Source organism: Trachemys scripta, chromosome 3, assembly GCF_013100865.1.
Source record: "Trachemys scripta elegans isolate TJP31775 chromosome 3, CAS_Tse_1.0, whole genome shotgun sequence".
Lineage (NCBI taxonomy): Eukaryota > Metazoa > Chordata > Testudines > Emydidae > Trachemys > Trachemys scripta.
In genome coordinates, this window is record NC_048300.1 from 67,231,179 (window position 1) to 67,245,610 (window position 14,432).

Genomic DNA, 14,432 nt, shown 5'->3' on the forward strand with positions numbered 1-14,432 from the left:
GACAGCCATTCTCACAAAGAAACAAAGCCTATTCAGCATTCCCACATCCCTAGCATACGCAGCCAAAGTCATGGCTTTTGGATGCATATGCACAGCTCCCATTGAAGTGAATGGGAGTCCCATGTAGGTATCTGGGCATTATATTTTCCCCAAGTGTGTAAGTTAGCAAATTAAAAGAAGTGATCCTCATGCCTGTCTGCCCCCAAATCATCACCTTCTGTGCTGTATAATCATTTACATTGAGCTCAGACTCCTTTCCCTCCAGTACTCGTTGTACTCTTAAATGATAAATGATTCCTAAGAGATTCTTCGCTCAGTAGAAAGGAGCAATAGAAAATGTCATAGATTCAGATGATTGTTACTGAAACAAAGGAGCACAAGCGACACAGAATGAGGTGGGCTTGGGAGCGAGGATGGCCCTGTTGTTACCCTCTGACTCAGGAGATGTGGGTTCGACCCTAAGCCCCATCACCCTAGGATCTGAGAACCTCACAACCTTTAATGTGTTTATCCTCACAACACCCCAGTGCGATAGGGAAGCACTATTATCCATTTTTACAGGTAGGGAAATGAGGCACACAGAAGTGTGGTCAGTTGTCCAACATCACACCGGAAGGCTGTGGTAGAACAAAGAATTGAAGCCAGGTCTCCAGAGTCCCAGGCCAGTGCCCTACCCACTGAACCCGCCTTCTTTTCCAATGATTCTGTTTCTTGCTCTGCCACTGACTTCCTATGTGGTCTTGGGCAAGTCACTTTGCCTCTGTGCCTGAGTTCCCCACTTGTAAGACGTGGAGTGAGAGACAAGCACTAAACAACAGCATGGTACAGGTGAAGATTGCAGCCACTGACAGCAATACAAGCAAAATCAGGCTTAGTGTATTAATGGTCACCTGCTGATGGCCCCTGAGGACAATGAAGCTGCACTGATGTAATGGAGAGCAGAGTTTGTCCCATTCTTGTTAACATGATGTGGTTTGGTTCCGTACTCCCTGAAATTCAAGATATAGATGCACTAAGATCATTTTGCCTCTTTCTCCTCCCTTTCCCTGGGATGGTCCTTATAAATGGTCTTGATTTTATTCTCAGTTCCATGAGAATAACTGAGAGCACGCTATGACCCGAAGTATAGATTTATATTATTTTATTTCTTTTCCATTTATCTTTTATGTTTGTTTAGCAGTGATACAATTGAGGAACTTAAGAGCTGTATCCTTCAATGCAGACATTGTCTGTGTTTTTGTATTCCCATTACTTAACATCCATATACTACATGTGTAACTTACTATTTTATATTCTTTACAAAATTGTTTACCGATTTATTGAGGTTTAACTGATTATGAATTATGTTGAATAGTTGATAACTTCCATGTTTTTAATAATAAATTAATATTTAATGTGATGTCTGTCCTAGCAAGTCTTAGTAAGTTAAATCCTCACTTGATAGGTTTAATTGAAATTGTGTCCAATTGTGGTTATTAAAAAATCTGATGAGAAAGTAATCAATTCTGGTTCCTTTTCATTATTCAGAAGTGAGCCATATGACTGTCAGGATCGAGCTAATCTGCGTTGCCATTTCCCCTATGACATTTATAGCTTGCGAACATGCGCAGTTCACTGCTCAGGAGATGGAATGAGTCCTCAGTCCCAGTTCTGCTTTCATAGATGTTACTATAACATTCTAATTGGCGAACATGCATCTTGCCCGGTATTTGTTTTTCTGGTTATCTTATGTTATTGTAGGAAACTAGATAGAAATGGTCATCAGGAGAATCCCCATAGAACTGGCTGAATGCATTATTCAGATGACCAAAGGGGTGTTTGGTTGTTTTAAACTATATTGCCAGTTTGGGGTCAGCTTGCCACTTTACGATCTGCCTTGAGTCAGGGGTGGCACATAGCTGTGTTTCTCCAGGAACTGACCAGGGAGGGAACAGTGAATCACAATCTCCAGCCTTGCTCCCCTCTTTCTTTCGTGGGTGAGTAATCTGCTACTGATCTTCACCTTAGCTAATTACTTCCCCCTCTGTGCCAGCTCAGCTGCACTGGTTGGTGTATTGAGGAAGCCAAAGTTGAGGGTCTACCCATTCCCCATGCTGCCTGCCCTCTCCTCATCCTCCTGCGCGAAGGTGGGGAGATCAGTAATGCAGGTAACCGTTGAAGGGGACTAATGGGCTACCTTGTGCCACCTTGTTTACCTGGGCAGCATCATAAGGGCAGGTCACATCCTGCTCTTAGTTTGAGCCAAGTTCTGACCCTCTTTTAGACTGACTGCATGGGACAATACCCATGTAAATCAGAGTAGAATGTGGCTTCTTATGCTAAATCCATCCCTGGTATAACTCACATAAAGTCATAGAGTTATACTGGGGCTGGATTTGGCCCTTTGCAATTAGATGTGTTAGAGTCCCTCCCTGTGTTCAGGACCTGCTATACTCTAGTCCTGTATTTAATGCATTCCAATACTGAATAGCATCCTTCCTGGAACGTTAGCCAGACTGATTTCAGTGTCAGTGTTCAGGAGAAGGATTTGGGATAGGCAGAAGAAATTGGGATCTGAGTGAGATTCCCATCACTCACATAAAGCCCATGTAATCTGATTTCCACAGGCACTACTCCAGCTTGTGGGTTGACAACCCACTCTGCATCATGTGTGCAGTGTATTAACACCCCCAAATACACAAATTTCATGTCCCTTCCCCTTGGCTGCCCCTATTGCTGCCTTCCATGTCAGCCTATGTAAGGCCACTACCAACCCCCCCTGCACCATTCATCTCTTGTCTCTGCAGCTCCAAATTGGGGGTTAAATGATGCAAAGGCCTTGTGATGGCCCTCTACACCATAGTGAATTTCTGGCCGTAAGAATACATTAGATCTTCCAGTAGGAAATGGCCACATTACAGGGAGGCAATACTGTACTTCTGGAATACAATCTGAAAGGCAAATTTTAACAAAGGCAAATTAATTTCTTTTTTTATTGTTACTAGCTAGACTCTGTATTGCTCATGGTTTGGAAAAATGTGACCTCGCTATGGAATTGTGGTATAGTAAAATATAGACTGTCCTTGTAGTGGAAAAGCTTTCACACGAAGTATGTGCACAAGAGAACTGCCAAAAGGAGGATAGGTATTAAGAAATTTGGTCACACTGGCTAGCATACTCAGAAGAGGAGGACTGCACAGCTGCCAAGTCAGAATCTTTAGCCAGGTTCTTTGAATATTAACCTGATCCTGAATGGGTAATGTATGATGTAGTATATTAATGTTTGATTATAACTTTGCCTTACTAAAAAGTTTGAAAAAAAGTAAACAAGGGAGAGTAAGATTATAGTTCAGTGAAACCTTCGCCAGCAAATAGCTGTACCTGAGCCGCAGATTGACTCTGAGGAGCCAGGAATGGTTCTAATAAATTGGCAAGAATGGAAGTGCACTAGTGTGAGCTATCAGGAGAAAAGGTACCTGAAGGAGCAGCACTGTCATATTAGGGCAACGGCAGAAGTGTGTGCCTAGAGCACATGGGAAACCTCTGTCAAGGAGAGAGGTATGATTAACTTCTAGGGCACTGGTTGACCAAAGCGTTAAAAACTGATTTAAATAGTAATCACCTATCACAGTTCAGGAAGGTAATTCCTCACCATTCGAAGCCTGTGCACAGCTGGGCTTTGTTTGGGGAACTAAGTGGAGCAGGGGGCTGGAATTCACCTTCCATCCCATAGCTGTTCCATAGGGCTGCAGCACACTTCCTTCTTGGCTTTATTCTATCTGGGGGGCTTGGATAATGGCTACTGCCCCATCGTTCCATGGTCTTGTGACACTTGAGGCCAGGTGGCCTTTGACTGGCTGCACAAGGTAGGTTGGGGCAGTGAATGGCTGGGCAAAGTTCAGTCTCTGCATTTACCCGAGCACAGGAACTACTTGCTTCTGGAACCTGTTGGGCAGTTATCACCCCTTAAAGGCCTGGAAGAAGGGCTGGGGTCCCACCCAGCTCACTTACCCTGGAGGACAGAGCACACGGCATCCTACTAACAGGCGACACTACGTGGTTAGCTTCCCTGTGAACCATGAATCTCTTCCTGAGGAGGTGCAGCTCTGCAAGCAGACCCTCAATGTGTATCTGGTCCTGCCCCCGGCATTCTATCCATGCCATTCTATTCAATGCAGAGTCCCCACTGCCCGGATGTTTTGCTCATGAGTTCTCTGTTACAGCACTAACCTGGCCCTCCACTCTTGTGTGCCCATCACTATAAATGAGCAGGATCAATGTCTTCACAATAACCCCAGGAACTGAGGAAGTGGCATGATGTTTATAAACATGCAAATAAGAAAATTTTAATTACACTATGATGACACATTAGCCAGATGCTGAGCTGCGTCCTTTCCTAGCATAACCCAGCACCATTATTACCTTTTGGTAAGTGGAACAGAAAGCGGGGTAAATCCTCTCACCCCAGTTGCCATGCAACACCTGAGAAATCCCCCTTTATATAAAAAGATTTTTGTTTTAGACCCTGTTTCCATTCTGTGTTGGTAACAGTAGCTGTGATTATTGTAAAATGAAGCTGAAAATCTATAGGCATTTGTTCTTCCTTTACCCTGTGTAACAAGCATTTGTTTTAATCAAGAGACACAGGCAAAACAAAAATAATTTCTCCAGTACACTGGCCTTCACATTGTACCGCATCAGTGCAATGCAGTTTGCTTTCTTCTTTCATCATGATGGAGTGATGCATCAATACATTTGCATACGGATACATGCATCTTTGATGTTCGGCACCTCATCCAATCCAGTGAAAATCAGACACAAATGAATGTGCTGTGCTTTCATTTGCATTCACAGAGGCACATTCATACCAATCATCTAATGGGTTTTTATATTCTTGAGGGAGAAACCGTGTGGCTGATGACACTATGCCCTGTGTTGCAGTGGTACGATTACTGTAGTTCTTCATAATTAGATTTATTCCTTAAACCGAGAGGGAGACCACAAGATCCAGCCTCAGCTCTGTTACTTACTGTGGGAAGTCTGGGAAGCTTAAGAGAACAGGCTAGTGTTCTGAAAGCAGGAACTGCATTAGCATTTCTGAGCTTCAGCTTGGTAGAAAATATTTTACAGTGAGTGAAAATCACCCCAGGATAGCAGGCCTGCACAAGGCTCTCAGCACCACTTAAACCCTCCAGTGGGTCCAGGATTAGGGTTTAAGATGTCATTGATAAATTTGCGATTGATTTTAATGGAACCAGGATAGGACCCTGAATGCAGGGTTTAATTGGGGCCTTCTGCAGTAAGGTGATGTTCACCCTGGAAAGACAAAATGAGAGAGATCAGATGCAATATTTGCCATCGTAATGGTGAGGTGTCTGGGAGGATAGAGACGTGTTATGTTCATTAATGGTGACTAGAGCTGGGCGAATGACTGTTTTTTTTGTTCGCTGGCAGTTTCAAATCAAGGGGGAAGAAAGGTGGTTCGGGTCGAAGCAAAACTGAAAATTCCAAACAAAAAATTGCAAATTGAAAAAGTCCATTTTGGATTAAATTAAACAGGTCGTTTGACCCAAAATGTTTTGTTTCTGGGCATTTTTAAAGGGCTAAATTCATAAAATGGCCAGGAGGCACTGCCCATGTTGTAATGTTTAGCACCATCGTTAGGAACTCACCAGGGGAATGGGAGATATAGGTTTGAATCTCCACACTGGAGCAGGGATTGGAACCTAGGTTTCCCTCTTTCCAGGTGGGTACCCTAACCACCCCACTCTAGAGACCATCATGCTTATTCCCAATGACTGCTCAGGTATGTTATACAAACAGGAACCGTTTCAACAGGAGAGACTGAGAGCGCAGTATCCCAGAATAGCATACAAACCAGGTGGTTAGGGCACTCCACTGGGTGAGGAGAGACCTACGTTCACATTCCTGCTCTAGAGTGGGGATTTGAAGCCAGGTCTCCCACATCCCAGCTGAGAGCCTAACCGCTGGGCTAAAAATTAGTTGGTAGGCACCCCGTCTTCCTCCCCCTCTTTATATTGTGAATGTAGCCTGAATTTTTTTTTTCAGTCTGAAACTGACAAATTCATGTCAAGTTCACAAATAGTTTTGGATCAAACAAAACTGCATTTTGTGGCAAATAAACTATTTCTCTGAAAAATTTTGCTCAGCTCTAGTAGTGACATAATTTCAAAAGAAGGTATATTATTAAAGATTATTTTTTTAACACAGGCATGCCCAGGTATCTGGCTAGGTAGAATGAACCCTGAGACCTAGGCATGCCCTGGTCTCCAGTCAGCTAACACGGACACGGCAATCCACCGCATTTGCTACTTATGAGGCCACACTGCTATTTTTCCAGGTAGTAAAATGCACCTGGCAGTGCATCCCTCACTGAGCCATTCTGCTCTGCACGGCCAGGATGGCTCCTATACCACATGAGTGGCCATTATCCACACGTAACCTTTTGCATGCCTCTGTCAGATGAGGGCTGGTTTTTACTCTGGTAGTTTTTATATTTCTTTTCTATTAAAAAAACACGGTGTATTTTAATACCTAGAGTTGTGTGACATGACAGAAATTTCCCACAACTTTGTTTAAATGTTTTTTTGACCTTCCCCCTAGAAGTGGCAAGTTAGTGAGGAAAACCTGGAATATTAGACCAGTTGACATGTTTCTGCAGGGAAAATAATTATGCCTGAAAATGGGCACATGTAAACACAAGAATTTAGCAAAATATGGCCAGGTTTGAATTTCTATAACATAAGACAAGGCACAAATTGAGGATTTCAGATTTTATTTCAGATACTTTGGGCACCTGAAACAAGGCCGAAAATGTTTCCATGTTTCTATTTGACTTAGAAAGATATATTTTCCCTTTTTTACTGTCTGGCCCCAGTGATAGCTCACAGCCTACATAACACTCAGCAGAAATCTATGCACTTTGTGATTTGCTTTATGACTGCTTTCAGAGTTGTTTATTCAACTCCTCCTCCCCCTACACACACACTTTAAAATAGTTAATTGGAAGTAAATGTAAAGATAGTGATAGCAGGTATTTGCCTCCATTTGTCAACCTCTGAATGCTGGAAATAGAATATTATTGTTCTGTTTACTTTTTCATCACATCAGATAATATATGTTATTTCAATTCCAAATAAGGTTTCAGAACACTGTTTAAGAAAAGATTCTTCCCCGACAGCAGAATGATTGAAATCTGGTCTCTCAGACTTGAGAACCAGAGCAGGTATCTATCAGAAGCAGTATGAATGAATCGGGAAATGTCTTATGAGAAGTAATGGCCTTATTGTGACTTAAGATGGGGACATTTCAGGAATTTCTAAGGCAGGGAATCGCCAGCACAATAGAAAGGGAGCAGCAGAGTAGGTGACATAGGCAAGTCCACATGTAGATTGTGCTCCCTAGAGCAGTCACTCGCAACCTTTCCAGACGACTGTACCCCTTTCAGGAGTCTGATTTGTCTTGCATACCCCCAAGTTTCACCTCACTTAAAATCTATTTGCTTACAAAATCAGACATAAAAATAAAAAAGGGTCACAGCTTGCTATTACTGAAAAATTGCTTACTTTCTCATTTTACGATATAATTATGAAATAAATCAATTGGAATATAAATATTGTACTTACATTTCAATGTATAGTTTATAGAGCGGTATAAACAAGTCGTTGTCTGTATGAAATTTTAGCTTGCACTGACTTCACTAGTGCTTTTTATCTAGCTTGTCATAAAACTAGGCCAATATCTAGATGAGTTGATGTACCCCCCGGAAGACCTCTGCATATCCCAGGTTGAGAATCACTGCCCTAAAGTGAAGCTGCAGATGTGAACTTGAAGGTAAGAGATGGTGAACTAACTTGTCCCTTTTCCTGTCTCTCCTCAAGGCTTATAACATTATGAAAGTAACCCATGGAGCAGATCACAGCCTGGTGCAAGACCTGATGAAACTTAAGGAACAGTGTGAGGCTGACATGCGAGCACAGTGAGGATGATTTCAGGCTGGAAAACTAACATTCAGGGGGAAAGGAAAGCACATCTTTTTTGTATTGACATTCTATGACCTGAGCCAAAGCCCTCTGAATTCATTGGAATGACTCCCATTGAGTTTGGTAGGCTTTGGATCAGGCCCTCTTTCCTTTGCTAAAATGTTTAATGTTTATTAGCTTTGCTGTTCTGTGGTGTAATTTTCCTCACTGAATTCAAATGTGGAGGAATACAGGCCATTTTCAGAAGGAGTCTGCTCTCTGGGAAGCAACATAGCAAATAAGTCTTAGCAATTGATGTTAAAGTTACATGTTGGTAATAAAAAACATACCTGTATACAGAATACTGCTGTGCACAAATCAGCATCTTCTTTGACTGTTTATGAGGTGTTTAAATGGTCCCTCTCTATGTTTATTTTTTAATAAATGGGCCTGAACCAAAAGCCCAGGTTCAAATGTCTCTGGACATAGGAAGAGTTTGAAATCCAGTCAGACCCAGACAGTACTTGTCTCACCATTCTGTTGGTTTCCTTCTCCCACTCTAAACTGAATGCTTCTTTCCAGGCTGCTCTTTATGTGGAGAATGACCTCTGAATCCCAGCTGGTCAAACCACCACCGTCCCCCAGGCTTATTCAAATCCTCCATGCCCACGATATGTGAATTCATAATAAGAGGGTAAATATGTAGTTACAGATCCTCATCTCTTGTAAATCCATGTAGCACCATTTAAGTCAATGGCCAATTGACTATGTAAGTTTACACCGGCTGAGGATATGGCCCCAGATACATAATCAATAGATATATAGAAAACATAAATTATTCCCTCCTCTTGATTTCCCAGCATATCCGGTCTCTGAAGACCTGATTCAAAGCCCATGGAAGTCAATGGAAAGACTCCTGAGGAGCTGAGTGAGTTTACCCTCTAGATTGTAAGCTTTTCAAGGCAGTACCTCTCTTTGGTTTGTGTCTTGAATGGGGTGCAGCACATGTATAGCAATTCCCGATAATATAACAATATCTATATTTTACAAATGTCTCCTGTCTTTATAATGGACTAAACCAAAGCATTGGATCAGAACATGGCTAAATTTAAGTGTTTGAAATTCTGTTCTGAATTTTGCCACCATCTCTGTTTTCTTTAAGGGACATCATTATGATTGTGGGGTTCCTCAGTTCCAACTGCTTTAAAAATGACCTCAGAGACCTCTCCAGATCAGTGATCCTTTTGCCTTCTCTCTAGATCCACATACACAGATTTAGGGGCTGTGCACAAAACTCCCTCAAGATCTGTGGCTGTGGTGCATGGTCCTAGCAGCAGCCAGTAGGGAGGCAGGTGACGGGGAGAAAGGCCCTTCCCCTTGCAACAGCCAGTAGTGGCTGGGATCAGGGGAGTCAGGAAAACAGAGGAGACTACTCCCTGCCAGTAGAGAACCAAGCAAAGGAAAACCTTTCCCTCCTTTCCATGCAGGAGAGAAGGAGGTGGAAAAGAGCTGAGGAGATGCTCTTCCCTGTGCCTTACAAAGTTACTACACCCCTCATTCTCCTAGATTGGAATTAATTGGACACATAGATTCATAGACTTTAAGGTCAGAAGGGACCATTATGATCATCTAGTCTGACCTCCTGCACAACGCAGGCCACAGAATCTGGCCCACCCACTCCTGTAACAAACCCCTAACCTATGCCTGAGTTATTGAAGTCCTCAAATCGTGGTTTAAAGACTTCAAGGTGCAGAGAATCCTCCAGCAAGTCATAGAATCATAGAATATCAGGGTTGGAAGGGACCTCAGGAGATCATCTAGTCCAACCCCCTGCTCAAAGCAGGACCAATCCCCAATTAAATCATCCAACAAATTTTTGCCCCATATCCCTAAATGGCCCCTTCAAGGATTGAACTCACAACCCTAGGTTTAGCAGGCAAATGCTCAAACCACTGAGCTATCCCTCCCCCCCTGAGCTATCAAGTGACGTGTGCCCCACGCTGCAGAGGAAGGCGAAAAACCTCCAGGGCCTCTGCCAATCTGCCCTGGAGGAAAATTCCTTCCCGACCCCAAATATGGCGATCAATTAAACCCTGAGCATGTGGGCACTACTCACCAGCCAGCACCCAGGAAAGAATTCACCTGATCTGAGCTGAGAATGACTTTGCAAAAATCTCTCTGACTCTCTATGCAGGGTTCCAGCACCAGACATCAGATTGATCCAACGGACGAGCCCTGCAGTCTCAGACAGGGTCCCAGATTCTGAATATAAGACATTTTGTTGGGTTATCACAATGTTTTGATACGGTGGCTCTTTACAAAGTCATTCTATGATGAAGTGGCTTTTCTTAAAGGTTGAACTATACTGCCTTAGACCATAATGTCCAATTCAGACCTTGTGTGAGGTCAATGCAGTTCCATTATGGAGAAACTTCACCCACTATCTCCATTTTTCTCTCACCAGTTGTATGTTCTTGTCGGTGGGTGGGGTTAAGAACAGGTACAGCTTCCTGGCTTTCAGTGGAGTTGCACATGCTTACACTAAACCTGAATTTGAACTTTTTGATGCAGAGGCTAATAGGTTTCAGCTCATGTTTCTGTTAGATATATTAGCTCCTTGAGGACCTCTTGTGTTAACTGTTAACAATGTATTTAATTTCTAGAATAAACTGAAAAGTTTAACATCAAGGAAATTAAATACATCCAATGTGTACATAATAGCTCTCTTCTTTTTTCTTTCAGACCAAGGGTAAAGATTTTCAAGAGCACTTAAGTCCCATTTTCAAAAGTGATTTAGGCACTTAGTCCACATTCTGTTGTCTTTCAGTGACATTTAGGTTTCTAAATGCCCATGTCACTTTTGAAAATGGGACTTAAGAGCCCAAGTCATTTAGGTGCTTTAGAAAATGTTACCTTAGGTCTCTTCTGTAAGTCTGTTCTATCTAACATTATGGTTCAAATCTGTCCTGTGCAAAGATCTGCTCAGCATGCAAAACAGTTTCTCAGGCTGATTCTCAAGTTGTCCTTGCCCAGACGTAAATTAGAACAGACGGGGGCTACTGTAACTTACAAGAGCTGGCTATGGTCCCTAAAGGAGCATATGCCAGCTGTAAACTGGCAGAATGGAGCTGTATTGTGCCCTGCCTTGATACATCATTTCCTTCTCCGCAACACCTCATAGACTGGGGATTGGCAACTCTACACCAGCTGAGAATTCACAGCCTGGCAGGTGCAATGAGATTCTGTCCCCTTTGCGCAACTCAGGCAGGACAAAGGGACCAGCGAGTCTGGCCCTATACATTTTGCTTTTCCTACAAATCTATTAATTGTAAGCATACTTCAATACACTTATTTCATATTTCTTTAAGCAGCAACTACACTCCTTCCTTCCACCCACCCAAAATTATCTGCTGGTGTGGTTGCACGTCAGTGTGCAGAGAGTCATTTAGGACATAAGGATGGTGCTGAATTAAGAGATCATTTCACATAGTGCTCACGGGGGGAGAAGAGCATTTCTTGGAGCGCACGCATTCCATTTTCCCCAAGCTCGTCAGCAAGTCAGCTGTTATTGCCAGTGCTGCCGACTTTAATTTTAACACAGAAACAGATGTTAACAAAGCCAAATATTTACGAGGAGCATTTAAACCGAAAAAATGTCAAGGTTTTGAAAACATCACTTAAGGTGTGTCATTCCTCACTAATAATTTATTGTGGCTACTGTAGACGTGACTGTCATTTAATTAATCTATAGTCATCATAAAGTCAGGTTTTTCACACCAGTAACCTGACACCATTAATTACTATGAGAGGAGAACACATTTAAAGTGAAAATGAACACTCTGGGCATAATTTATAGGCATGGCACATGACTGCCAACGTCGGGAAAGTTCGCCTGTCAAGACGTTTGAATTTGTTCCAGAGTATGAAGCATCCACTTGCCCGGCAGTAATATTCAAAATGCAGAGCATTTCTGGAGTGCATAGCAGGACATGAGGCCACAGGCCAAGTTGCTTCAACCTCCCAAGAAGTGCAATAATCCCCACATAAATTCATAGCTTTGTGGGGTTTTATTACTATGATGAACAGGAAATTATATGGGGAAAAGGTCAGATCCAGGCATTTACAGGGATTAGTGACACAGAGCAATGGCATCACTGACAGCCAATCAGAATAGTCCAGATGTACCCAGAGTTCCAGATCTATTTCATGGTTGTAAAGGGACACTGTCATGTTAAAAAGCACCTGGTGTTATATAAAAATGAGTTTTACCTGTGTTGCTAACACTTTATATATGTAAAACTGAAAGACTTGTCAGAATCTGAGGGGTGAGCCTGCTATGTCTTATATAGTATGTGCTGGGTGAGTGCATTCCAGCTGTGGTGCATTCACACGCATGTGCATTCTGCATATGTGCCAACAACACTCCCCATCTGTGTTCCAAGCCACTCCCATGCACCGTGGGACCACAGCCAGGCATGTGGGCATGTTTGATATTGTGGAGTGGCATGGACCTGGGAGAGACAGCATTATGCTGAATCTTTCACAGCAAAATGGCTACATAGCAGGGAATAGGCTAAAAGTGTTATGCTCACTGTGGAGCAGTCATGAAGGCATATGCTCCAGCACATGTGGGCCTAAACTAGAGCCTACTGAAAGCAATGGAAAGATGCCCATTGACTTGAATAGGCTTTGAATCAGGCCCTAGGATCAGGATGCCACCGCTGCATCAGTACTCGTATAGAGTCTACGCTCCATGCATTGTTCCAGCCACACTTCCTTAGTGCAGGAATGTAGTCAGTGCTTTTCATTCCTTATTATTTGTATAATCCTTACACATCTCTCTGGTTGGACAATGAAAATAGGTCAGTTTTATGTATGTTTTATAGTCAGTTGCTGAGCAATTTCACTTTGAAGTTCCCATGCACAGCACTACCAACAAAGCAAGGCATGTTGTTGCTGTTATTTTTCTTTTGCAGTTTCAATTCCAGCCTGTTTTCTTCAAACACATTTTCTGGCATATGAGTTTTCAGAGAGCTTGGAAAATTAAAAGGTGCAGTAACTTAAGTGAGCTAAAAGGGGACAAAAAGATGCTGGACAACAATTGAAATTTCCAATCGAGATAACTTTTTAAAACATCTGTAACTCAAAAACAGTTTGCATTTTCTTCAGTTTGTGGTGAACCTGCTAAGCAGGGGACTACAACTCCCATCAGCCCCCTCCTGCTGTACTTCCCTTTCCCCAGGCTAGGTAGGAGGAAAGACCTTCCTTGACCCAGGAACTGACTGGGCACTCTTGGGAAGGAGCAGCTGCAGGAAGCAGAGAGGAATCCCCAGGAGCTATTTGCAGAGTCATGCATGGCACAGACTGTGACTGTCAGATGTCCCACCTAGGTACAGGTTTGTGTTGGGGCTTCTGGGGGCGGGGGCAGCAGCAGCTGGGCGGGGAGCCAGTGCAGAGGGATCCCAATGAGAGGCACTAGCTAAGCTTAGCCTGGAAACCTGTAAGTTCCTTGACTGACTAGAAACTGGACTGCAGAAGGCGCTCCAGCCATTAGGCTTGAGGAGCCCTGACTCAGTTGAACTGCCTCAGGGGCCCAAACAAGAACCGCTATTGCACACTTTGAACTCTAACCGTTTAAGCCACAGTATCTAGGCTACATGCAACCTTTTACTTTCCTGCCAGGCCTAGTAAAAGACCCTTTTCCATAGCTATGTGTCTGGTTACTGGGAACCAGCAGGGCTAGCGCCTATGAGGCCTAGCTGCTGAAGCACCTATAGTGCTTGCCTCTGAGTCGCGGTACAGCTGGCAGGCTACTGGTACCTTCGGCCTTTGGTGTACTCCAGCCTGAGCAGCTGTAATAATTACACGTCTCTGTAGAAACCTTCTTCTTTGACTTCAGAGTAAATGTGGCAAATTTTGGGCTAAGTCAATTTTCCAAGCCAAAGCTAATGGGGGACAGAGGGCTTCATGAAGGAAGCAGATTGAACTGTGAAGAGCCTGCTTCCTCACTTTAATACCTAAGGTACTTCAGAATCTTTTAAAAAAACATGAATATATTTCTAGTCACTTTAAGGTGTAAAACTAAATGTAGGGTTAAATTTGACTTGGCAGCATTCCTTAGTTAGTGCTTGAGCAATGATATTGGACAGCAGTTAAGGGACTACAAAGTCACTGGAACTGATTTTTTGGAAGGTTATATAGCACCAGCACATAGGAAAAAATGATGGGTGTGTTACTGCTTTGTAAAAAGTGATCGACTGCAATTGAGTGTCAAGTATCAGAGGGGTAGCCGTGTTAGTCTGAATCTGTAAAAAGCAACAGAGGGTCCTGTGGCACCTTTGAGACTAACAGAAGTACTGGGAGCATAAGCTTTCGTGGGTAAGAACCTCACTTCTTCAGATGCAGTGGAACATTCTTAATAAGCACAGTCCAGTTTTTATGGAGGTTGTGCCCAATAGGAGCTTTTATACT

General features: G+C 43.0%; 1 protein-coding gene across 3 annotated transcripts in view; it reads left to right on the forward strand.

Annotated features, from left to right (window-relative positions):
• SMYD3 (SET and MYND domain containing 3) overlaps positions 1 to 9,008 on the forward strand; it is a 634,393-nt gene extending 625,385 nt beyond the window's left edge. For all 3 annotated transcript variants that reach the window (XM_034764985.1, XM_034764986.1, XM_034764987.1), the window contains one exon: positions 7,881 to 9,008. In XM_034764985.1, the coding sequence (XP_034620876.1) occupies positions 7,881 to 7,982 (102 nt within the window). In that variant the 3' untranslated portion in view covers positions 7,983 to 9,008. The remainder of the gene's footprint in view (positions 1 to 7,880) is intronic.
• Positions 9,009 to 14,432: the final 5,424 nt, after the last annotated feature.